The 25,412-nt window shown below is 41.0% G+C and overlaps 1 protein-coding gene and 1 long non-coding RNA gene across 4 annotated transcripts; one reads left to right on the top strand and one right to left on the bottom strand.

The window, feature by feature from the left end:
- Positions 1 to 132: 132 nt before the first annotated feature.
- On the bottom strand, positions 133 to 17,749 carry SOCS2 (suppressor of cytokine signaling 2). 2 transcript variants are annotated; one of them, XR_009461651.1, is made up of 4 exons: positions 17,071 to 17,749; positions 15,691 to 16,139; positions 4,480 to 4,549; positions 133 to 3,190 (listed from the first exon to the last, which is right to left on the bottom strand). XR_009461651.1 is itself a non-coding variant. In XM_059726186.1 (4 exons), exons 2-4 carry the CDS (start codon positions 17,090 to 17,092, stop codon positions 4,535 to 4,537), a joined length of 486 nt encoding a protein of 161 aa, XP_059582169.1. In that variant the 5' UTR covers positions 17,093 to 17,234; positions 17,571 to 17,749; the 3' UTR covers positions 133 to 4,534. The 2 variants fall into 2 exon arrangements, 1 of the variants encoding a protein (XP_059582169.1); XM_059726186.1 differs by having other exon boundaries at positions 133 to 4,549; positions 17,071 to 17,234; positions 17,571 to 17,749.
- On the top strand, positions 17,705 to 23,741 carry LOC109281531 (uncharacterized). 2 transcript variants are annotated; one of them, XR_009461652.1, is made up of 3 exons: positions 17,705 to 17,766; positions 21,821 to 21,916; positions 23,121 to 23,741. It is a non-coding gene; the product is annotated as an uncharacterized LOC109281531 (long non-coding RNA). The 2 variants fall into 2 exon arrangements; XR_002088203.2 differs by lacking the exon at positions 17,705 to 17,766 and having other exon boundaries at positions 18,510 to 21,916.
- Positions 23,742 to 25,412: the final 1,671 nt, after the last annotated feature.

The following is a 25,412-nucleotide window of genomic DNA, read 5'->3' as shown; positions in this document are numbered from 1 at the left end:
GCTGCCACCACCACTGGCCCTAGCCCTGCGGTACCAGTGGGAACCCATGTGCTCAGGCCCAACCCCAGCCACATTTTTTTGCAAACCTCCCCACCCAGAGTCAAAGTTAATTCAAACCCTGCTGATATGGAGTTGGTTGGTAGAACTTTTATACTCCTGCCCATGGCAAACAGTGACATCAACATCTATACAAATAACCAATAGACTCCAATGAGGACAAAATTCCATCTATTTGCATATCTCCTTTTCTTTGACTCTGCTACTGCTGAAATCAATGAACTTTTACCCAGGCCCAGCAGTCTGCCTGTGAAGACCCAGGTACAGGATCAAGGCCATGGGGCCCAAATTTAGAGTCGTTCTTCAGTTACACAAAACCAAAATGGTTGAAGACAGAGTAAGCAATTTCCCACTATTTCAACTGTCCTTCCTTCCTTCAATAACACTGTAAAATTGATTTAGCTAGTATCTACCATTTCTAGATCTTCCTTCTGCCTTTCCTACTGATAAAAAAATTACTTGATTTCTCTAACATTAAATATAAATACCAGATATAACTACAAAATCTTCCTAAGAGAAATGCCTCTTTCCTTCTATCTCAAAATTCTGCTAACAGACTAGTTGATACTAATGATATTAAGTTAAATTAATTAGAATAACCAATCTTTAAAGACATTCACAAAAGAGAACATTTCTCACTCTTGAGAAACATTTTTTCATCAAGTATCTATCACTTTACCTGTTAGTACAACATTTCATTAAAGAATGTTCTCCCAAGTAAAAACTGTTATACAACTTTTTGGACTCTATCAAAAAATATTCTAAATGCCCTATTTTAAGCTCTCCATTTGTCCTGTCTTCTTCTATTAACTTGTTAGAACCACTCACAACAAAAAATTCTGTTCAGTTTCCATACCATGGGAACACTTTCCAAGTCTGAGCTAAATATGCTAGGGAGCTAATATATGTGAAAAGAATTTTTACTTAAATTGACCTTGAAACTTGAACATACCTTCACTTGTAAAATCCTCCTTTGGAAGCAAATAACAATGCAGTGTGTAGCCTGAATTGTCTATGTAATATATGGAAAATATCTGTTAAGTAGAAATCGCCCCTAGGATTCCTTCCATAGAGGATACAAAACTTTAATAAATCTAGTCTCTTAATAGCACACAGGGCAAACTTTCAAAATGCCCTGCAAATTGATTGTTTCTTAATTAAAGGCTGCATGTTATTTCTCATCCTATGTCTTCTTGATTTCCTATTTCCTATTTGTTTGTGCTGAAGCTCTGATGGTGTAAAACCAAAATGCGAATATATATAATGTTTATATAAGTGCTAATAACTAACAGAACTCCTAGTACAATTAGTATTTATTTCACTATTTCCCTTATGTAAACAGCTTATTCTTTCTGTGTGCTTTTCTATGTACTAGGCTCAGTAGTAGGGCTGTGCAAAGTTTTGGTTCCTGATTCGATTCGGTGGAGATTCAGCCCAATTCAGTGGCCGAATCTCCAAATCCAAATCAAATCAGAGGACCCTTTAATCTCTCTGAATAGAATCAGAACCCTCCAAATTGATTCAGAGAGATTCAGAAAGATTCAGCGATTCAAACACAGCTTTAAATGTTTTTTCTACATACCTCTAGGTAGCAGGCAGCTCATGAACGCAGTGATGCTGGGGCACGTGCAATGTCCCACAGAAGCACAGGAGGGTCCCCAGCATGCTTGGCAGCAGACCTGGAAGTGGACCAGAAGCACTTCTGGGTCCGCCGGGGAGCATGCAGTGGGGGCCCCCCACACCCCAGCGACTGGTGCCTCCTGGGCCCGGGGGGGCACCTGGGATCCCCCTGTGGTCGATCACTGAGCTGGAGGGAACCCCCAGCACGCTCCCCAGCAGGCCCAGAAGTGGACCAGAAGTATTTCTAGTCCACTTCTGGGTTCGCCACCAAGCACATAGAGGGCCCTCCCACACTCTTATGGACGCTCCATGCACCCCAGCATCGTAGCGATCACAAGCCACGCCTGCTACCTCAAGGCATGTAGAAAAAACTTTTAAAGTTGTGTCAGTGTCCGAATCGCTGATTCTGTGAATCAGCATCAAATCTTGAGATTCGGATTTGGCCGAATCAAATCAGGGACAGTGATCCGAACCAACGAATCAAATCACTGTCCCTGATTCTGGGCCAATCCAAACTGAATAGGGCCTGCTTCGCACACCCCTACTCAGTAGGTTATTTGTACTGTCCATGAATGTATCATTTGTATACTATTGCTCTAATGCTGTTCAGGCCTGAAACTGTAAGAGCTCCCTTACAGGAAATAAAGCCTTCCTCCACTCACGGAGGTTGATGGGTATTGACGGTGCTCAGAAATACACAGGGTCATCCCTTTACCTACACATAGGTTCTTTTTCTATTGCTAATGAGTTTTTATAAACAAATAGCCAAACAAAACCTTAACTCAAGTGGATATTACTCTTCTGTTATTTTTTTTCAAAACCACTGAAGTTTTAATAACAGAAATATTTGAACACATTACTCATTAGAATAGTGATTTCTGTAAGTGTATGTTACCTCATCCAGATGCTGGTGTCTTCCTGTACTACATATACAGCTATACCAAATTCAGTATTACATATATTTAGCTTCTTTGCACTCAGCTGAACAATTTCATCAAACTTAAAATGAAGCTACTTTTACATAAAAGAGAAACATTGGTAAAACAAAATCCACTCCTATAACAAATATTTTGGTATCTTGACACTGTATTTGCTATACCACACATACCATATGCAAAACAATACTCTCTAATAATTATTAATAGCTTATCAAATATGAACATATTTCTTTCAGCATCAGTTGTTTATTTCCAGATATCTGGAAATATAATAAATGACAGGAACTATGATAGATTCAGTAGTGTGACTTAATGTTATTTCCTATCACATATTATTATGACACTACTTTCTTTTGAGTGAGTGTTGGTGTCAGATACCACATGCGCTGCAGGAACGTAATCTGTTTCCTTTTTCTAACCTAATTTACTTTTTAAGGTCAAGTGTAGCACGTACTGTATTTGGGGACCATGAATGGGAGAAAAGAGCTGCTGTGTTGTCGGAATGTATTGACTTGACGGAGACGTAGGCAGTCACAGAAGCCTACTGCCATCTGGTCTGAGTGCTTGTGACTCTCCTTCAGAAAACAAAAATGGTAAGTGTTACTGATGCTTTTGGAAATTTTGCCACTTAAGAAATCTGATTTGTACATAGAGTCTAAATGTCTCATACACAATTAAGTATACTTGAAGTTGTTTATAGAAACTTTCCTCAGATATTTGCTAGGGACTTCACCCAGGGAATATCTGTCACATGGCTAAGAATATACAAAGCAAAGTAATATTTTTTAAAGCTAGTACAATGCATATGCTGTACATATGGCTACATTCAATATTTTGCAGTATGAAGACATGTCTTCAAAAAAATCTCCTATTTTCCTTCCATTTTTGAGTGCCTAATAGCTTATAGCTGTCTGTACTTAGTAATTAAAAGTGCCTCGACACAGCAGAATTCTTAGCACAATGCGAGTACTCGGTGCAAGGGATGCCTCGCTACGGCGGGAAAAGCCTTGGTGCAGTGATCAGCTCCCTCCAAAACTAGCAGTTGCACCGTTTGGATGCATGCTACCGATTGGCTCATCGTAAATTATTCATACCCGGCGGCTAGCAATTGGCTCACTAGCCGTATAAAAGCTTGGGTAGTTTCCGCCCAAGTCGGAGAACTCCACGTGCACGTTGGGAACGAGTTCCTCGTGTACCTTGGAGCAAAATTGGAGGCCTGATCAACCACCAACCACTCCCCGTCGACGACCATCCCGACGTACCCCGTACCCTGCATGCTCGGAAACATCGGTGTGCCGCCCGGTTTCTTCTTTGTTTTTGTAACCTGTACGGAGAGTGCCTACACTGTGTGCATCGACGTAAGTCCCTGTACGTCAGTTTGTAAGTAAAGTTCTTTTCAATTCAACCAGTACGCGTTTGTGCCTAATTCCACTCCATCGCGGCCCCATTCCGGCTATACTCGGCACCCACAATAGCAAAGTTAATGTAAGAACATAAACTACTATCCAAAAGACAAGGTTTGAAGTATACTGAATTTGAGAAGTGTTTAAAGAAATGATACACATTTTATTATTTAGACAACTTCTTCAAGAATGCTATATATTAGGCAAGTCTTAAAGAATGTCTTAGCTTAATCCTCACATGCATAAATAACATGTACATATTTCAGGATTATTTCCAGAGAAATTACTTGATATGTAAGGCATTTAAGTTACTGATAAATATCTTCTTACTTCAATACTTCCACTGAACACAGGTGAATAATTTTACCTTGCATGTACATACAAGAATATAGATATCAAGTTTAAAAATCATTAATGCATGATTCAATATATTGTGTTGGAATATAAGATTTATACATTACCTAAATGAAAGATGCAAGAAAACCACAAAATGGACAAGTTCTTCTTTCCTGTGCATCAATAACTGTAATCCTGGCATATAAGCAGAATATAGTAATTGTTACCAAAGTACACTGGGCACATCTACATGTGCATATGAAATGTGACACAATAAACTACGGCATTTATCACACCAGAGTTTATTACTCTCAGGTGTGCTGTTTGAACGTGCACCTGGAACCAGAGCATGTTGAGCCAGGTTGGAACAGCCCCAACTAGCAGAGGGTCCAGGGGATCAGCCTGCCGGGCTAGGGCTGCTCTGACCCAGCTCAACATGCTGCAGAGGGGCTTACTGAGGCACGAGGGTGATCCAGTGTGGGACTAGGTGACAGACAGCCTGTGCACTGAAGTACCCTTGTGCTCCAGCCAACCAGGTCAGAATTTATGCATGTGCTGCTGCTGAGTAAAAAAACTCCACAGCAGGATACTACTTGTATTTACAAGTAGTATCCTGCTGCTGAGTTTATTAGTTTACTCCAGCCTAATAGCCTTGCACATGTAGACACCGAGACGTTTACTGCAGGGCTAACTAGTCTACTCCACAGTAAACATCTCATGTAGATGCGCCCACAGAGGTGTTTTTCAAGCTTTCAGACCCTGTGGACAGTTTGTAGGGCTAGAAGTATGGAAATACAATACTTGCAAACAGAGTGAAGCTGACATGGAATCACAAAGAGACATTAAACAGGGAACTCAGTGATCCGTTTATACTGTTACTTTTCAGAGCTGAATCACATGATCTATGAAAGCCTCCCTTCACAATTTCCTACTTCTCTGGCTGCTGCTTGTTTCTCTCAGACAGATATAGACCGCAGAAATCATGTTGTCATCTAGAATAAGGGTGACCAAACACTGATACCTTCTATGCCTCATCATCATATGCCTGATAGCTATATTTAATCTGCCTGTGATGATGCCAATTTTTATTACTTCTTTTATACTACCTCAGGAACTTCACTGAAGACCCAGAATGCATGATGTAAAATCCTGCCTCCACTAAAGTCAATGGCAATTCTCATTGGTTTCAAAAGAGCCATGAAGTCTCTGTCTCTAAATGTTTACAATCTAAAAGCAGATAGATGCAAGAAATGAGAGTTACAAACAGAAGTAGAGGGGGTGAGGGAGGATGAGAATAACTAATCATGTGGTTATTTTAGGAGCACAGGTTGGAGTTTTGTTTTAACACTAAACATGAACTAGAAATAGTAAAGGCTTTCTGGTTAAGTTCATCAGCTGTGCTAAAAACACTGTTTAACTTGCAGTTACAGGGAAAAGATGCCCCTCAGGCAAAGCCTGAGGACTCTGCATAACTTATTTGGCTAAGCATTTAGATTAAGGGTAGCCAGCCAAAACCTGTATGAACCAAACTCACCATCATCCTACTCTGACAATAACATTCATTTTTTTAATCTAAGTTATTAAATATCAGAATACTGTATTTTAAAGTGACTTTTTAAAGCATATTAAAAACTTAGAACCCCTCCCGCAAAACATAGGCAGATGTTACATTAGTATTTACATATTTTCCTTGTTTTCTACATGCTGAATGATTCATTTCTTTTGATAATAGGAGCCAAAATGTGTTTTTAAAGCTGGTGCAACCAGATTTAATCTATTAGGACTATGCTTTATTTTCAGTTGGCTGTAGAACAGCATTCCACTTTAAGGGAAAAAAGTGAAATTTGAGCCTCTACATTTTGTTTATTGGAAACGCATCTAATTTGTTAAATCTATCACAAAACCTCTAAGACTAAGATGGGAAAAGAAAGATACAGCAGAAAGTCATCAGTCAAGTTTATAGTAATAGAATGAATTCACGGGAAACATCTCAGAACTTTGTGTGTCTAGAAAACTCAGTTGAAAGTAGTTAAAGACATATATTTAATTTGAATGATAAAGACTTTAGTTTTGAAAACTAAGGAAGTCCAGCTAAGCCAGAGAATGATAGATGTAAAATATCAATGATGCTTTTTAGAATGTTTTCAGAAATTCCCTCCCCTTATAGTATTTTGTCAATGAGAGTTCAGAATCGTAGTGCTGAAATACATGGGTATTTATGTATGTAAAGTTTGAAATGCTCATTTGATTATTTTCAGTAACAAAAGTAACTGTTTCATTGGTGGTACTGGACAGAATTTTGTTCTCAATTCTGTTTACATTGGTATATAAAATCTCTGGCCAAAAATATAAAGCAGCACCAATTTAGCTATATATATATATATATATATATATATATATATATATATATATAGAACAAATGTGAATAAAGCATAATCTTTTCAGGAAGAAATCACTAGAAAACACAGCAATTAATATTTGCAATGGATATTTTCAAAGTATAATAGATATTTCTCACACAAGCCATTTTTATTTCAATTTAAAAAATATATTTATTACAAGTATTTATAACTTTTATGATGTTAATAGTCTTTATTTATGCAGTTCATCTACATGCTGATTTTTAAAGGTTCATTTGGTGCTTGGATAAGAATTGGAACCCTCTTAATGTTTAATGTGTCAGGCTAATTAAATACATTTTAAATGGAACTCACATTTTAGTAATATGGGAATTAGACACATGAAATCAGATTCTAAATTATACACCAACATCACACATCTAACTTCAAACAATATGGCTAATAAAATTAGGAGACAGGGCTGAAGTTTTATCTCAAAACTAACTTTTTTTCCTACAAATTGTAGTATATGAAACATGGAATTAGTTGTGTATAATGCTACGTATGGAGGAAACAAGGAGGCTATTTTATTTAAAGGAAGAAACGGATACCTTATTCTGGTAATCTTTTGATTCTTTTTCCAATCTTGAAATGATCAAATACAGCATATTTGAAATGGTCTATATAGCACATTTTAAAACAAAATTTCAGGGTAAACCTTAAGTTATTACTGATAGCTCAGAGAAAGTTTTGCCAAGTATCCTTTAAAGAATTTTGTCACTTTCCAGATTTCCCAAGCTCCATTTAAAATAAAAAACCCCTTCTTTTATTAAAAGTTCATCTGTGCTAACAGTTTATTGCCCATTTGCAGTGAAACTCCTTATGGTGTGTGGTTGCTAAACGACAAGAAAATCGATGTGTTGTAAAAGACAGACAATTACAACTTCGACAAAAGAAACAGGTTAAAACAATGACATCTAGTTCTAGAAAGCAATGAGATTTTGCAATCAGTTTTCCATATAGGTAACATGCATTTATAATACGTCAATTAATTTCTGCTCACAGAAGGTATGTTGCTATTTTTTGTGTAATCTAGCCACAAATGGTTTTAGGTTTCTTACTTTTTTCCTCCATATCAAAGTACAACCATTTAAAAGATGATACCACCAGTGTAGCTTAAATATATGTCAGATGTTCATCAAAATATTGATTATTTTAAACATTTTTATGTTAATAACATAATAAAATTTAAGTTTGCTACACATAAGAACATATAGATTGTCTCTAGCATAAGATAAATTCTGTATAACAGTGCTTTTCCTGTAAAAAGATGAATCAACAAGGAGTTCAATAAGCACAACAAAAATAACCACATAATTATTGATCTGTGACTTATTCCTTATCAAAATTGATATTTTAATTTTGTTCATCCTTACCGGACAGAATAAAGTTGTTTTGCTATAGTATTAATTGTACCTACTGTCTTGCAATTAGATCTGTACAAATAGAAGGTTTATGTGTTATATTTTGTGGGATATATAAGCAGAATTGTGTTGGAAGAGATTTAGGTACATCAGGAAATGTTCAACTATGACTGATACACAACAGGTAACGGTACCGAAAAGCAAACGTCCAAAATGTGATAAACAGAAACCCAGTACAAAGAGAGGCTCTCATTAACTTCAATGGAGCTCTGCGTGGGTGAAGATTCTGCCACAAGAATTTGAGTGCAGGACTGGGACCTAAATATGTAACATGAATTTTAAAATATATGATAAAATAAAAAGCAATCCTATAACCTTCCAACATCAATCAATACATTATACCACAGTTTCTTGGGTCAAGTTTATACATCCCAATCCAAAGCATACCAAGGTAAATAAAAGTATTTTTCTATTAGCTACAGTGGGCTTTAGACCAACCTTTTGGGCTGGGATCAAGTGTAAGGTATTTACTTATCTAGTAACCTACTGCATGCAGAATTTAAATATCTACTATACAGCCTTTAAAGCCAATTTGACTTGAAACAAAATAATTCACTGACACAAACAATTTGAAATGAATGAAAGAAAAATTAAGGCAAGCAAATTTAATTTCTTATTTCAACTGTCAGTCAAGATCGAATATGTCCTATAAAATATCCATCTGAATCTTTCCTCACAGAATCTCTGCTTTTGTCTCATCCCAAAATAAGTTGCCTTTGTTCCCCATTTTTTTCTTATTCTCACAGAGCACTGTTGGATGTTGTCTTGGAATTTTTTTGAAGATTGACAAGAGGCTTCCCATTGTTTTTCCCAATTCCGGAAAAAAGCAGAGCCTGTCCTTTTCAGACAGTTTCTTTTATTTTCTGACTGCAACAAGGACCTGCAGTTTATCACTGAAGTCAAAGACCATAAATTTGATAGTTTTCTTCTGTTCTTCTGTTGAATTGTTCCAAGTAAATTGATTTTAATATCTTATATATTTGTTGATAAATTAATACAATTAAGTCTTCACACTCTGGCACCACTTGGCTCCCAACAGACACATGTTTTTGACACATGCCAATTTTCCCCTAAGAGTCAACATTTTACACAAAGACGTTCTTGTTAAAATTAATAAAAATCGTACACACAATTTATTGATTCCTCCCCCACACAATCTCTAAATACCTAACATAAGGCGCATCTACACAAAATGTTTACTGCAGAAGTGCCTAATCAGCTCTGCAGTAAACGTATTGGGAACTACACATGTGGTCCTATTAGAGAGCAGGAAACTAATAAATTCTGTAGCAAGTTAGTACTTGTAAATACAAGTACTGTCCAGCTGAGGACTTTCTTTGTGCACAGCAGCACCTGTGTAGACACTGACCCAGCTGGCTGGGGCATGAGGGTATTTCAAGTGTGGGGGCTGCCTGCTGGCTAGCCCCACATTGGAGCCTCAGTGAGCCCCTCCACAGCACGTTGAGCCAAATCAGAGCAGCCCCAGACTGACAGACTGATCCCCTACTCCCCTCCCTCCCCAACCCTGGATCCCCTGTTAGTTCGGGGCTACTCTTACCTGGCTGAACATGCTGTGGTGCTTGGGAACAATAAACTCTGGTGTAATATGCACCAGAGTTTATTGTTTTGCTTTAACATGCATGTGTAGATGTGCCCATAGAAGTGAAGCTAAAGTCTGCTATGATGCATCCATACTCTCCAGAAAAGCGTAGAGAAGATTCGTTCTATCTGAAAATATTCTTTGGAGTACTGTATTTACCTGAATCCAAGACAACTTAGAATTTAAAATGACTCCCCCACCAATAATTAGAGCCTATACATGGAAAATTATTCATTTGTTACCATTTTCCATATGCAGAACCTATTACCGGAGAGTCACGTTAAATTCATGCTCCCCACACCTGTGGCGGGGAAAGCAGCAGCATGCGAGCGGGTGGCGGGTAGCCAAGTGGTGTGACCCTTGCCCCTTGCTCATCTGAGCTTGTGCCCCTCGACCCCTGTCCCACTGCCGCCATTTGTCCCTTTGGCCACTTACATCCTGCTGCTGCTTGCCCTATGTGGCAGCTCTGGCTCAAGACACAGGGTACATGGTGGCTCTGGCCCCAGCCCTAGCTAGGCAGTAGTAGCAACTCTGCCCCAGGCCCCAGCCCACCCAATTCCTGACTCATGCTGCCACACAGTCATCAAATCTGTGCCACTAGCCCCAGACCTTGACCCAGTGCAGCTGCTACTGACTCTAGGCAGCAGCAGTTCTGGGCCTGGCCTTGGCATGGGGCAGGTTGTGGCCCTGGCTCAAGCTCTGCTCTGGGCCTGGGTTGGGGCTGGAGCTGGAGCTGGAGCAGCTGCCTGACCAAGCCAATACTCACATCCAAGATGAGGTTCTTCTGCAGGCTCCCCACCCCCTAGTATTGAATGAGTAAAAAAACCTCATCTTGGATTCTAGTAAACAGGCGACTATTCGACTGTAGGGTGTGATGTTCCTCTGTTCCTATGAAAATACAGGCAGTCTTTTCTGGACAACCATAAGCTGCAGGAAATCACCCCCTTAGCAAGCAGAATATTTTCTAAACATGATGTTGTAGTTGCTCTAGCTGGACCAACAGTATAACCAATCCCTTTTCTAACAAAATTATTTGCGACTTCGAAGGGTTAAGGCATTTGCTCAGTATTAATGATCCCAGCTGTAGTTGGTAACAAATGTTGGTTCCAGGTTCTTTCAGTGTATGTTCAGCGTATTACCGCTTGAATTTGAACTATATCATGGCATACAGACTAAAATCATGTTGTGAGGTGGTATCTTCTCTTTAGCTAGGTATACTCTCAAGTTTGTTTGCATAGTGTTTTCCATTGTATTATAGACATGGAAAAGTTAACACTCTGAAAAGTGCTTTTGCAGGGTTCAGACTGAGGTAGAAGGACCTTCTCACACCTATTTCCATTGTGTATACTGGCCAGCTCTGCTCATTTGGTGGTCTGTAGATGAACTTCTGGTTTTGAAACAGCAAATGTATGTGTGTGATAGAATTTCATTCCATTTCCACAAAGCTGTTCAAGTGACTCTCCTTCCACAAAAAGGGTGAGACCCAAATACATTTAAAGAAATTAATGAAATTCATTCATTAATTCTGGCTACATCAATGTGATATCTGGGAATTTATTCTAGCGCCTGAAGTAATAACATTTTTTAAATGTTCAAAGACTATTTAGATGAAATACCCAATTCTGAATGCTTTCTTTTCATGTCATCTGTATTTTCTACATTTTTATCCGAACTATTAAAAGTGAAATCCTACTCATTCCACAGGAATTGTCATAAAAATATTCTGCAGCATGTATTTAGAAAAGTATTAAAAATAAATAGAAAGAAACTCCATTTAACTCATTTATCATGTACAAGCTTTAATAGCAAGGACAATGACTTGCTGAAAGTTTGCCTGAGATATGACAAAGTTTGATAAGATAAGAGTTCATGCCACCAATAGGATGTTGCATTTCCCATTTTATTTAGGGACTAGGACTTAAAATCTTGTATTTCAGGCTGTGAGCTACTTATGCTAATAAAAAAACCCTACCTTCTAGTGAACCATTTTCCCTCCTAAGTCCACACCTTCTCTACAGTAATTAGAAACTGTTTACGTAGAAGGTGGTTATATAAAATATAATTAGAGTAATATTAAAGAGATCAGATTAAAATTAAATTACTTTAATGTGATGGGTGCAGCTGCTTGGTTGCATTCCCACCCTACCCACCCACTTTGTAGTATAGCCATTTATTCACTTCACTATAGAACAAGCAACATTTCAATACTTGATACCTAAACAACCAAGATGGAACCTTAAGTGACACGTCAGTTAGAATTTGTGTTCATGTCTGTAGTGTTGCCAGCTCAGAACTTTCATTGGTTTTCCACATCAAAAGCATAACCTTTTAAAATCATGAGGCTCTTAACTTTCATTTCATGAGAAAGTTTACAGCAGTGATAATTGCAGAGAACAATTAAAAATGTTTTTATACTGAAAGATTCACAACAACAACAACAACAAAACAAGAGCCAATGCTTAAAAAAAATCCTGATAACCAGTCTTGTGACTTTTGTGGACTTGACCAATACCTGTCAACTATTTCAGGTTGACAATAATAATCCAGTCTGGATGAGACTAGATTCAAAACAATAGTTTACAATCACTTTTTGAATCTAAAGAGTCAGAAATTAAACATTACATATTCAACAAATTGCTGGAAAATTCACACAGCCCATACAGCCTGTTACTAAGTATGCAATGTGATTTTGCCCTAGCACATGGAGGTAAAGAGAATAAATTGTACTGATGCAAAATCCATGGGCTGTACCAATGAGAGGCTGGGCTTATACTAATTTCATACTAGCCTTGGTCCCCCTCAAATTCATTCAAAATAGTGTTTCTTGCTTCCAACACATCACAAACTACCACTCCAATCTACTTATCTATCATGTTTAGCAGTCTACTTGCCTGAAGCATGGACCATATTATGACTTAATTCCACTCTTAACTGGACTTGGATTATTACATCAACTACTACCTCTGCTCACTGGTATTCCCAGCCTTCAACCAGTAGCTGCCCTTATACACTGGAAAGCATCCCACAAAACTCCCTCTGGCTACCTGCCTCATCTGTCTTCAGATTCCAACTCTGAATGCATCCCTGCTGTGAGGCCTGTAGGGACACCTGCCAGCGGTGAACTGACTTGTGTTCATCATAATTAAGACATGACCATCTTATTGCTTTTGTCTTTCTAGCTCCCCAATCGTCTCTCTGCCCCATTCCCAGTTTGTCTTATGACTTTGGTCCACTGGTTGTAGAATCTTGGTGTAGGGACTCAGTCCATTGCTTTTGTGCCTGGGATCTGTGACATTTCCTGACACTTCAAATATCAGCTTTGCTAAAAATGGTCAGCACTAAAATGGCTAATATAGAGACACTATTATGTTCTCTTGGCTGTAGCAATGGGCATTCCAATAGATTGCCTGGTTCTGAGGTTTATTTATTTTTTAACCAAAAAATGCCAGCTGATCAAAACTAAAACTTTCATATGTGCCAGTGTTGGTGAAGTTTTCATTGGGAAAGACATCTCAAATCCAGAAGGCAATTTCCCAACAGCAGAGACAACAACCCCTGAACAATGACATGGTTAGGACAGTCATCCTATGGGGCAGGGGTAGGCAACCCCTGGCATGGGTGCCAGTGTGGCACGTGAAGGCATTGTGCGTAGCATGTGCACCTTAGGGTGGATGGCAGGGAAGGGGCCTTGGTTGTATTGCCACAAGGATCGGGCCCTTCGTGGCTCCCCCACTATCTACCCCTGGCACACCAACATCTTACAAGTCGAGTTTGCTAGGGTTTTGGCACTCTGCCCAAAAATGTTGCTGACCCCCGCTATGGGGAGATAGAACACTTGGGTTCAGGCAGAGCAGTGTTTCTCTGTATCCCAGGTGAATGCACTAGACTGTTGACTATTCTAGAATGGGTCTTTCTGCATTTGATTATTTTATGCAAACAAGAGAGCCACAAATGCCCTCATAAGAGGGGTTTTGTTTCAGTGCAAAACCAGAAAAAATTTGAAATTCTAAAAAAACTGCAGGAAGAGAAAACTGTTTCCCCATAAGCTCTGCCTCAAGAAATGCAAGGGGAAGGATAAAGAACTGAAAATAAGCAAGGAGGAAGAGGCCAGGAAGAAGGTGGTCACCTTTGACCTTGTTCAAAAGAAAAGCAATGCAGAACCAGCCTCTAGCATTCCAAAAGATCTCCTTCCTTCCCAATTGACATAGCGTGTTGTTCCTATACTGCAGTTCTGATTTGCAACAAATGAATACACAATACTGAGATTCTGGATGCCATAAAGTTGTCAGAGAACTTATTATAAAGAGTTCTGAGTCTAGAAGTAGCACACAAGGTCAGACTACAAAAGCTACATTTGTTTTGCTGCAATCTAAGCCTAGCTGACTGAAACCCAGGCAAATCTTGTCAGTTGTCCTTGCTGAAGCTGTATTCTACTTTGACACAGGTAAAGGGTTAAGTGTCACTTGAGAATCAAGTTGTACTCTATTTACCCCATGTAACCAGGTATTACTTCTACCTTAGTTCTTCCTTTTATTGCACAAGCTTCTAATTTAGATTTAGACTGAGGCAAGACCATTCTTTTGTGGTGAATATCACCTAACACCATAGCGTGTCAATCGCATTTGTTGCCGTGGAACACTACTGCAATATAACTAGCACCTTTCAGTATCCTTGCTACCACTCACATTTTGAGAATTCAGCACATAGCCTATACCTCTGGAATCATAACATAATCCACTCATACCTTCAAGTAGCTCTGCAACAGGTGGAGTAGTAACATTAATCTGTACTGATTCTTACGCTGTCATTTGCACATTGGTTGGAAAAGCCTAGAAATTTGTGGTATCACATTACTTTCTGAACTGTGGCACATTTCTGTATACAAAAAACAGATATTCATGTAACTTGGTTCACTTTATTGAATAGAGTCTGATAGATACAGTGAGTAAATGCTTTGCTTAAAAAAAAAAAAAAAAGAAATAAAAAGACTTCCCCACATTTCTGGGAAACAAGTTAAAGTAAATATTCTACATGGTAGAAGACAGCCATAACTGCTGATACCCATACTTAGACACTGGAACACAGCAACTCCAAAGCTGCTGGGTAGAAAGTATTAAAGCTCCATCCAAAAACAGAGGGGCCAAATTCAATAGCATGGATATAAACAAATGGAAGCTGTTAAAAATTAACAAAGATCCTGGTGTATCAAATCAGTATACCGGTGACATCCTGTGCTCCGAAGAAAGATAATGAAGCATTCCCCCTTAAATCCATTTTTTAGAGAATTTTGAAAAAAAAAAAATTGATCATCACAGGACTCCTATGCTTGCAAAAAAGTCAGCACAGGCTTGTCAGTTCAGTAAAAAGTGGAGAGATGTTCCACTTTTTGACTGGATTTGATTAGTTGCATAAGTTTGGCAAGAGTCACGAGCCTAATCCACTTAAGACTGCATGGATATATCAGTATCGGCACCAAACTAGTTTTGATCAGGCAACAGCCAATTGACTTGTTTGGAGAGACATATCCCATCTAATGGCACAGTCTCTTCCATTTCCTGTGGGTCAACACTTCAGCTATTATTTGATGGCACCTAAATGCTCTAGGCCCTTGACTTGCAATATAAGGCCATACATACTGGACAGGGTCCTAACTCTTCACAAGCCAATAATGTCCCTTCTTAAGGAGCCTGGAGCCAAGTCCCTTCCATCCCTTCAAAAACAGAAGCTAGGATTATTCTGCAAAGAGCCTTATTCTGTGGCATCTCAAATCCAATTTTTCCCCTCAAAATTTTCACTGCTTTAATAGTGAATTCCATGCTGAGTCGTATAGCTAGATACTTAGTTCTTTGGCTGGTTTTAAAGAGTTGCATTTAAAACTGATTCACACGGCATATTTAGAAAAGATATTTATACCTGGTATTGATACTCTTTCAAGTACTCTTTTAGTCGTGTTGGTAAAGGCAGTTCCCAGATCTTACTTGTATATTTGTTTATAGTTATCCTACAGCGATGTTGCAGGGATGGAGCTGAAGTATAGAGGGGTTTGTTCAAATAAAGATGCACTGTTCCATTTGACGTTGTTTCAGACCCACTTCTATCCTTGCACATGAGGACATAGTACTCAATCAGATGGACCACACTGTTGAACTGTTTAAGTCTTGATCTGACACAGGTGATAGAGTCCAGCCTGAATTTGCCGTCCTGATATTCTATACGCAGATTTGTTGGTCCTGCGGAAGTTTTCACTGAGATAGTCAATAGGTACTCTGAATGTGAGCTGTCTCTAACCAAGAAAGTCCCTTCAGGGGCATCTTGTAATCTCTCTTTAGCTTCAGCAACACTCATATTGCCCCAGTACCACCCTGTTAGAGGATGGGAGGAAAAAGGTTATTTACTTCTATTATACAAAAAATACTGTATACACTTTTATTTTTTTGTGCTAAAATAAACAAATCACTAAAAAGATCGAGTGCATGCCACAACACAGTCATTTTTTAACTTTTTCTTTAATATTGAATTGAGTTTCCTGTATGTTGCATGTCATCTTGACATGACTGGTCACTTTCTATTTCCACCTTTAAGAAGCATTTTTGAAGAGCTAGCACTTAAAACTTTTAAATGTCAAGATCTGCCAGCAACAGAAGAAGTACCTAAGGAACTATCAGAGAGCATTTTGTGTAGCGTCCAGTCTAACTCTGCACCCACCAGATAATTTCTCGAAGCCAAGAATGAGATTTCTTTTAACCATCCTGGTCTGCCCCAAAGTCAAATGCTTTGAGAGGGATTGCAACCCAGCACCGCACCTTGGGGAGACCCACCTCAGAGGGCCCTACCGAAGGCAAAAATCCTGAGTTGCTGAAGTCCTTCTCAGTGCCCCCCCCCCCCCCCACCGCTCATGTGCTAAAATAAACCCACCGTGCTGTTTCTACAGCTAGGTCGCCTCTTTCCCACCCCCCCTCTTGCTTGAGACACACGAGAGAGTCCGCCTTGAAGTTCTGTTTCTAAAAAACAAAGTCCTCCGAGCGGGGGCTGAAAAGACTGGCAGGGATGCTGCACCCAGCCTCGCCGCATGGGAGCCCTTCAAAGCCGGGCTGAGCAGCTCCTTTCCCCCGACAGTCCGCGCTGGGACCCGCAGGCTAATCACTGCCCGAGACTTTTCCTGCAGCTGCAGCCGCGGTTTCGCTTTACGAGGGAGCAGGGCTCCTGGCTGGGGAGGACGCGGGCTATTTTAGGGCGGCCGGGCTCCTCGGGGAGCCGCCTGGCGGGGCGCGGGGGCACCGGGGACGGGCTTACCTGCCCGCCGCAGCTCCTCCATGGCGGCGGCCAGCCGCTCGGCCCCGGGCCGCCCCGACAACTCCGGGCTGGTGGCGCGGGGGCCGGGGGAGCCGCGGGCGGGGTCCAGGCCGGGGCTTGGAGGAGCCCTCAGCGCCGCTAGCAGTGCATGGCCCGGCCGCCGCCTGCAAGCGGAGAGACGGGGAGAGAGTTAGCCGCGGGGGCGGCGGCGCGGTCACACGTGGCTCCGCATGCAGGGCGAGGCCGAGGCCGAGGTGGGGGCAGCCCTTCCCGCCCCGTGCCGGCGCGACCCTCCCTGCCCCGCGCCGCTCCTCGGGGCCGTGCGGTGCAGCCGGCCCGCGAGCCTCCGCCGCAAGCCCCGGCCGCTTCGCGGGGAAGTTGGGCTGGAAGCGACCATCCCTGGCGCAAAAAAACCCCAACAAACCACGAGAAAAAACAACAAACCGCAAAACAAAAGAAACGAAACAGCGTTGGGAAAAAAAACAACCCTTGAGAGAAACCTGCTTCAGGAGCAGCCTGGCACCAGCGCGTCCCGGGGGGGCAGGGCGCGGGCGGCGGCGGAGCCGGGGCAGGGCAGGCTTCACCCGGGCCGCGGGGTAAGAGCCATGCGGGCGCGGCGGCGGCGGGGCCCGGGCCGCACGCAGCTTCGCAGGGGCTGCGGCGGCGTCGCCCCCGCCTGGCGAGCCTCACATCCAGGTTGGAGCTCGCGCGGGCGGGACGGGCGGGCGCGGGGGAGGGAGCCGGCGGGGCGGGCAGGAGGGGGTGGCCGCGCTCCGCGGAGGGCGCCGCAGCTGCTGTCGAGGAATAGGCGGCGTGCGGAACAAAGCATCCGCTGCTATGGAGGCGCCTGTCAGCCCGCCGGGGCTCACCTTCGCCCGCCGCCGTCTTCCCCCGTCAGGGGCGGGGCGGGGCGCCGGGGGCTGCCTGCCCGGCTCGCGGGCGCGGACGAGCGAGAGGAGAGCCTCCTTCTCCTCCCCCCACCACCCCCACCCCGGCCCGTGCTCCCGCGGCAGCCGCTCCCGCCCCGGCGGCGGTTGCTGCTGCTGCTTTCCAGGAACTTTCCAGGAACCGCGTCATGTGACAGGGCCACCCGCCCCGCCTGCCCGGCAGCTGCCGCCGCGGCGCGGGGTCCGCTGCCCTCTCCTGCCCGTGGGCGACGGGACCGCCGAGCCCCGCTCTCTGCCGCCCACCCCTCAGCGGAGGGCAGCGCGAGCTGTGAGGGGCGCCCGGCTCCCGTGGGAGGCGACCCCGAGCTGGGCCCTCCGTGACACCGCGTCTCCGGGGGCTCGGCACAAGGGAGCGGTCGCTCTCCCGCCCCTCACAGCAAAGCAGGGCATTCAGACGAAGAGCCACGTCCCTTTGAGCCCCCTTGAGAGCCCCTTCCTGGGCGAGATTTGTGGAGCGTTGTGGGGAAACGCCTGGTCAAACTTAATATTTAAAGGGGGGGGGGAGGGGGGAGGAATCGCTGGGAACCCAGCGAGGACAAGCCAGGGATACAAATAATAATAATTAAAAAAAAGAAGAAAAACCTTTCTTGGAGGAAAGGGGCAATGGGAGTGAGGGGCAGAGCTTTGTCACCCGTGGATGCTGGAGGGAGAGGGACAGCGAAAAAGCCCCAGCCAGACCCAGGTCCTTCTCCCTTAGAGCTTCCGCTGGCTGCCCCCGCGCCACACGGGAGACTGGGCAATAGACCTACGGGCTGACCTAGGGAACGGCAATTTTTATGCTCTTTAAATTCAAAATGTTAATCCTGACATTCAAAACCCCTTTCTAGGGGGAGGCACATCGTACAGATGGGAGCCTCTGGCATAGTTTGCAGCTGCCAGTACATAAGCAAGTCAAGGCTTGAAGTCTAGCACCGATAAGGTGATGTGAACTTTACTACTAAAAAGTTCACTAGGTAAAAGGAGTTGGGTAGAAAACGTACATGATTTAACTGCAAATGCTGATGGGACGTTTTTATAGGGGCCACTGTCTTTTTTGAGGTAGTTTTTCCAAAACCAGAGTCTGAGGAACTGATCCAAACAGAGGTGGTGAAAGAGATTATTTGTAATCTCTAAAAATAATTTTGAGGAAATGAAGGGATCAGAGTTAGTTTTGTCCAGTTTTGCTAGCTGCTAATGAGCAGTGTTAATGGTTAGCTAATCATGTCACCAATTCCTGGGGTTTAGGAATACGCTTCACAAAATGATCCAGGAACTTTTGGCATTGCGGTTTTCTGTAAGGTCTCCCTGAGTTTGGGCAAATAAATTTTGTTTCTGAACCAATATTTCAAATGCAAAATGTTGTCTAAAAACCAAGCAGGGCTGTTTCTGATTCCTACATCCGCAGGAAGGTTGTGAAAGCCTGCTTTCATCTGTTCAGTTAAAATGTTTTTAAATGCAGCCTGCATTTGAATGCAGCCTTAGTTCCCGTGGAATCCACTTGTTTTCAGGTGGGAGAAGAACATGTCCCACGTGGTCCCCAATGTATTTAACAATTCTGCTCTCAAGGTGAGAGCTTGAGTTGAATTTATTTTGCCCCTTCAAAGCTCTGTTGGCTCTGGAGTGGTAACAGCAGGAAAATAAAATCAATCAATACAAAAAAAAATGTATTTTTGCTGCTAATAATAGTAGTGAGTATATGCAGGGAGCCGGTCTGCTACTCCAAGAGATACTATTTTAATACAGATGCTTTTTAAATTAGGACTACATTTTAAGGCCTTCTGATTCATCTTAGAAAAGCTTGTAATGCCTTCTATCTAGAGACAAAGCTGCCTTTATTACAGATCTTCTATGCATCTCTTCTCCCATTTTATTTATGTCATGTATGTAGACAGGCTTCCTCTGCTCCTGATGTTTTTTCCCCACTTGAACCACTACTAGCTGCTGTGAAGATGATTATGATGTCACTAAAAGGAGACAGTACTAGAGTACAGGTAGAAATAAGGACAGAGGAAATGTTCAGAAAGAAATAACTTGTTTACATTTAAATGCCACTATACAATAGATACAAAGTAAAAGGCACTTTATCCACAGAATGTTTCAAATAGTGTTTTGTACCCAAGTTTTCCACGAGAAATTAATGTCTTTTAAAACAAATTAATGTCTTTTAAAACACTTAAGGGACTGACCAATTTATGACATTCAAATGACATTCAAAATTACAGTTGCAAACCCATTTCTAAATCATATTTTAGTACCTCATTACTGTGACTCATTACATATTAAAGTTTATCCACTCTTTTGAGATCTCCGTAAGTACTGCAGCTTCAGTGGGAGAAATTAATATTTCACTGTTCCTTTCTATAATCTGATGTTTTACCTTGTCTTTATGAGTCTTTCAGTCAGTCATGGGGAAGAGAAAAGGTTTTGGTTTTTTTAAATATAGGAAAATGTGATTAAATTATTGCAAATTGCCTGTAGGATTTAGGGGCACATGCACTGCAGTAAATTAAGTTGCTTTAAACTCCCTTGCTAAAGGGTTGTCATTGCAAGTCAGTGTTCCTTCAGCTTCTTTGGCAGTTATATTTTTGGGGCAAACACTGTCTGCCGTGGATGTTGTGCTATGTAAGAAAATTGGAAAGAGTGGAGGAGGAGGAAAAATGGAAAAGAAAGATGGAAGAAAAGCAGCAGTGTAGTGAACTCACTCTTATGACTTGCTATTTATTTGAGCAGGCAAGACAAGGATTTTAATCTGCCCCATTTCTGAACAATCACAGATGTGAAGAGAAAGGGAGGAACAGGGATTTTAACCTAGTTCACTTTTTAGCTCAAGGTATTTTTTTTATTTGACCTCAGTTTAATGGAAATAATTCTAGAGCAAAATGTAGTGCACATGTTTAGTTTCAGTTCTTTGAGCATACGGACTCTACTTAATATTCTGAATTTTTTCTTAGTTGGCTTTTGGGACAGTTTGTCCAACCAGAAATTTATAAACCTGGATTTTAGGAATCTCTGGTCACCTTTACCAGGCACTTCCTAAAGTGCATAAATCTAGTTGACCTGTCTGATTCTCTGTCCTCTAGTTGAAATTATTTACATAGTTTATAGCAATATTAGATTAATACTGAGAATACTTGCATGTTCAACTCTCTACTGAAAAACAGGATTAGAATGCACTGGTATTTCCGACTTGCTTTCAGTGAATATATTCACAAAGACGAGGGTGGAGGAACTGGATGATTTATTTTTGTATTTTCTCCTTTAAGCAAAGAAAAAAAAAAAGAGAGAATGCTTTCTCATAACAGAGGAGGGAGGTAACAGCACTTGGCAAAAACATAACATGTTTTGCTGGAAATTATTTTACTTTGTTCCTGAAAAGTATGCTATTTATGGCAGGTTAGCACAGTGTTTTACTTGTGTAATATGGAATTAGTGGAGGAGGGGGTGAAGAGACCTCAGTCCAGATTATTGGTGACAGTAAATTTGTTTTCTTGTGCTAAATAGGCATAAAATGGGTTTATCCAGCTACCTAGTGGAATACATAGACAGTGTAGTTGGTCCTTTCTTAACCTTCTCTGCCCCTACTACTTTAAGCCTCAGCTCAAGACATAGCCAGGTCATTTCTGTACCCTGATATAGTCTCAAAGTGCTGGAACACCCCATGGCCACAACTTTTCCAACTATTTAGTTGGTCTAATAAAAAAATATCACATTTTACCCAAAGAACCTTGTCTGCCCATGGTCAGAAAACATTTTTCCTGGTTAAAGAGGCTCAGTATTACATCTCAGCTATCCCCAGTTACTAATCATTTGCTGTGTTTTTGCAGTTCCTTAACTAAACTCATTAAAATCACACATTATGAGTACCACTCATCATTCCACATCCTCCTTGCTGCAGCAAAACAACCAGCCCATCTTCTGAGGTGAGAAATGTGTTTATCAAGTTTCAGTTCCATGCAAATTATAACAGTTTTTAGATGCATGCTGAGAACAAGGGTTGTGCTGGACACCCTTAAAGACTGAATGCATGACTCTGCAGGAAGCAGAAAGTCAGTTTATTTCACAGATTGTTTTTGTTCTTTCTGATGCTTCTATGGATTGAGTTAAATCATTCCTAAAAAGTAAATAAATACAGCAGAGAAAAAAGCAAATAGTTGTGTAAATAGGATTGGCCTGCTCGTCTCAGCTGCTGAAACAGCAGAATGATTCAATTAAATAAATAATTTTTACCAAACAATATTCATGTTATTCTGTTGCCAACACATTTCCTGCTATTTTGGCTGCTCTTTATTCTTAATGTTCAATAAGAATGCAACTGTGTTAACTAAGAATCCTTAGTGGTTCTGTATACTTCATCACCTTTCTCCTATGACTCTTTGGTCTTTATAAGACACTTGTTATGGAGGGAAGCATACACACACACATATAAATTGGGATATACTAGAATTAAAAGGATAAAATACAAGAAAGAAGCTTATTTTCCTGCAAAGATTGTGATGATAGATGAGGACTATTTTCTCTTGCTGTCTGGGTTTCTCTTGCTGGCTAGCTGGAGGGTCATCAGCAAGTCTAGCACTGTAACTATTATCTTTATCTTGCTCTGTCACTTTTATTAGTTTTTCAGCCTTTGCAGTGGAAGTAGTTAGTGTGTGAATGTGTAAGGCAGAGCACTCAACATTTTCTGTGATCTTCATGATGTGATTTCTGTTATTCCACTTTTATAATATATCACCAGGTTAGGGTCGTTTTAGGTCTCTGAAACATAGTTGGAGAACTTTTTAATATAGAAACAGATCAAAATGGCTATTTTCATATAGGCTTTGTGGGTATGTATTAGCATTTTAAAGTAAAATAAACTTACAATTAGAAGTACTAGCATATGGAAGGTGGAATCTGATGGCACAGAGAACCAAATATAAATAATAGAATTTACACAGCATAAAGATACTATACAAAATGCCAAATTCTGTTCCTTGGCTTTTCTATGTTGTAGAATCATATGCAAACACACACACTCAAGATAGGTAAATGTTTCAGAAAGCACCTGTGAACATTTGTTCACATTTCTAAATGAATTTGCTCTGGCTCTTTGTTCACCTCTGGCATTCTCTTTCTGTGATATTTTAGCAAATGACTTCACTGGAAAAAACATTCATAGAAACAGCACTTTGTAAGCAAACATTGGAAAATATACACTGAATTTTAAGGATCAGATCACAATGCATAAGAAGGTACCTGGTTTCTGGACGTTAAAGAGGGCACACATTTCTCTGTAGAAAAATATTCCCTTGATGTTCAGTTATTTTTGAGAAATATGTATGTATACACTCTTATTTCTCTCTCCACAGATTCTACAGATAGCACAGCTGGAGTCAGATGATATTTCGGCACTGCTGTTCTTGAAGTTGCCAGAGAAAAAAACCCAAGACTTTACACTTGAAGGAGCTCAAAAGCTTTTTGTCTCAGTTGGTAGCCCTATTTTTTTAAATAAAAGGAGGAGTAAATGTCTGTGAAACAAGCTTTTCTAGCATATAATGTGCATGCAGCCTTCCTATGCCCTGATGAACTGTAGGTAATTACCATTTGGTTGGTGGCAAAGAGTCAGCTCTGAAGCTAATGTGGAGAATTAAAGCAGAATGTACAGAAGGCAGCACCAAAGAAAGACTGAATGTACAAAGTAGAGAGATAGCATGGTGGGCTATCTGACTCATTGGTCTCTGGTCAGAATAAAAGTATTAGATAGCTAAACTGCTGTTCTAATTCTTATCTTAAGATTGTTTCAGTCACACTGAACTATTTGGACTTCAAGATGGATTCCTGACAGTTCATTCTTTAGAGCAGTACCATGGAAAGACGGTCAGATGAGGATCATAGCAAGAATGCTGTGAATCATCAAATGGTTTAGGAGACAAAGGATTACTTCCCTCATTTCATTATAAACAGAGGCTAGACATGGAATATCATGCTCACAAGCCTGAACAGTTTGTACTTTTGTTTAATTATGTGTATTAAGACACAGCTGATCCCTGAATAGTTCATCTGTGCTATTTTCTGCCCGGTGCCTCTCCTGGGTCTCAAGGAGGTCTGTTTCTTTGCAGCTGATGTACAGTTTGGGAGAAAATGAATGAGGTTCACAACTCCAAGGTCCCTTAGCTGACAGTTCTGTGAAGGAACTGAAAGCCTGAATGAAGAAAAAGGGGCCTTTGAGGTTAAAAAAGTTCCCACAGGGTACCCAGAGTGTTGCCTATGATGGGTGAAGACTTCATCTGCATGATTCCACAGTCAAGCAGTCTTATTTCGTATGACTGCAGGGCAGGTATAGAACTCCTCACTCAGCATGACCATGCCCAGGATTGTCTAGCTCAGGCATGACTGGCATGTGTGGCTGTGGTGGCCCTTTCTGCCATGAATAAGGGATACCATTTGGTCCAATGTAACCAAATTCAGTGGCACTTGTCTCTAGTGGGTTATGGAATAGAGAAAATCCCACACAATTTACTGATTTGTTTTGATGCACTGGCTGGGGGAGTAGTTAACTGATTGCACAATTTCACAATGATTACACACTTAATTTATACAACACAATTTTATTTTAAAACTCTTTGCTACGTATATAACACTGCTTAGCTTTAAGAAACACCACAAACATTAAAAACACAATAATTACATATATCAGAAACAATGCTCCGAATGCACTTCCTTCCCAAACAATACTATAAGAATTAGTGTTACAAAAACAACTACAATTACAACTAAAAGTTAAATTTGAATCAATACTATTATTTTTCATATTATACTTACAATCCTAGAATTCCAAGAAGCCAAATACCAAAATATGGTTTCATTCCTCAGTAGTACGATTTAATGGGTTGGCCTCAGTAGTATGGTTCAATGAAATGGGCTCAGCAATACAATTCAATAGGCTGGCCTCAGCAGTGATAGGACTAAGTCCCCTTCCTTCAGTCCCTTTCAGGTGCTCTGCGGCTTCAGCATGAACTAAGAGATTCGTGTTCACGGAGAGGGTGGTTCAGGTGATCAGTCTGGACCCGGGCTATACTTGAGATTTTTCCTTTGTTGTTCTACAAGTATAGTCACCTCCAAATTGGGACAGTAAGTTACCGTTTTTATTGAGCGAGCTGCCGTCAGTGGGCTCCTCCTACTCAGTATATCACTGCTCCCAAATTTGGGCTCGGATCTTACTCAACAGATTCTTTTACCTTTGTTGAGCATTTTAAATTACCTTTGGGAAACTTCCATATCACTGCAAATGCCCTTTTCTTACCAACCTGGTCAAAAGGCCTCAGGGTTTGATCTCTTGGAATTCAGGATATTTGCTCTCTTTGTAAAAGATTTCTAAAAGATGAAATTTAAATTAAGACTTTAAGCAAAGTCAGGACCTTTTGCATGTAGTCCCCAAAA

This window comes from Alligator mississippiensis, chromosome 4 (genome assembly GCF_030867095.1).
Source record: "Alligator mississippiensis isolate rAllMis1 chromosome 4, rAllMis1, whole genome shotgun sequence".
NCBI classification, from domain to species: domain Eukaryota; kingdom Metazoa; phylum Chordata; order Crocodylia; family Alligatoridae; genus Alligator; species Alligator mississippiensis.
This window is presented reverse-complemented; position numbering and strand designations above follow the sequence as displayed.

Excerpts from the sequence above, each read along its gene's own strand:
- SOCS2 (XM_059726186.1), bottom strand. The coding sequence starts at position 17,092 with ATGGAGGAGCTGCGGCGGGCAG. Across the intron at positions 16,140-17,070 it reads GGAGGAGCTGCGGCGGGCAG|GGTGGTACTGGGGCAATATG; the intron begins GTAAGCCCGTCC and ends ATCCTCTAACAG.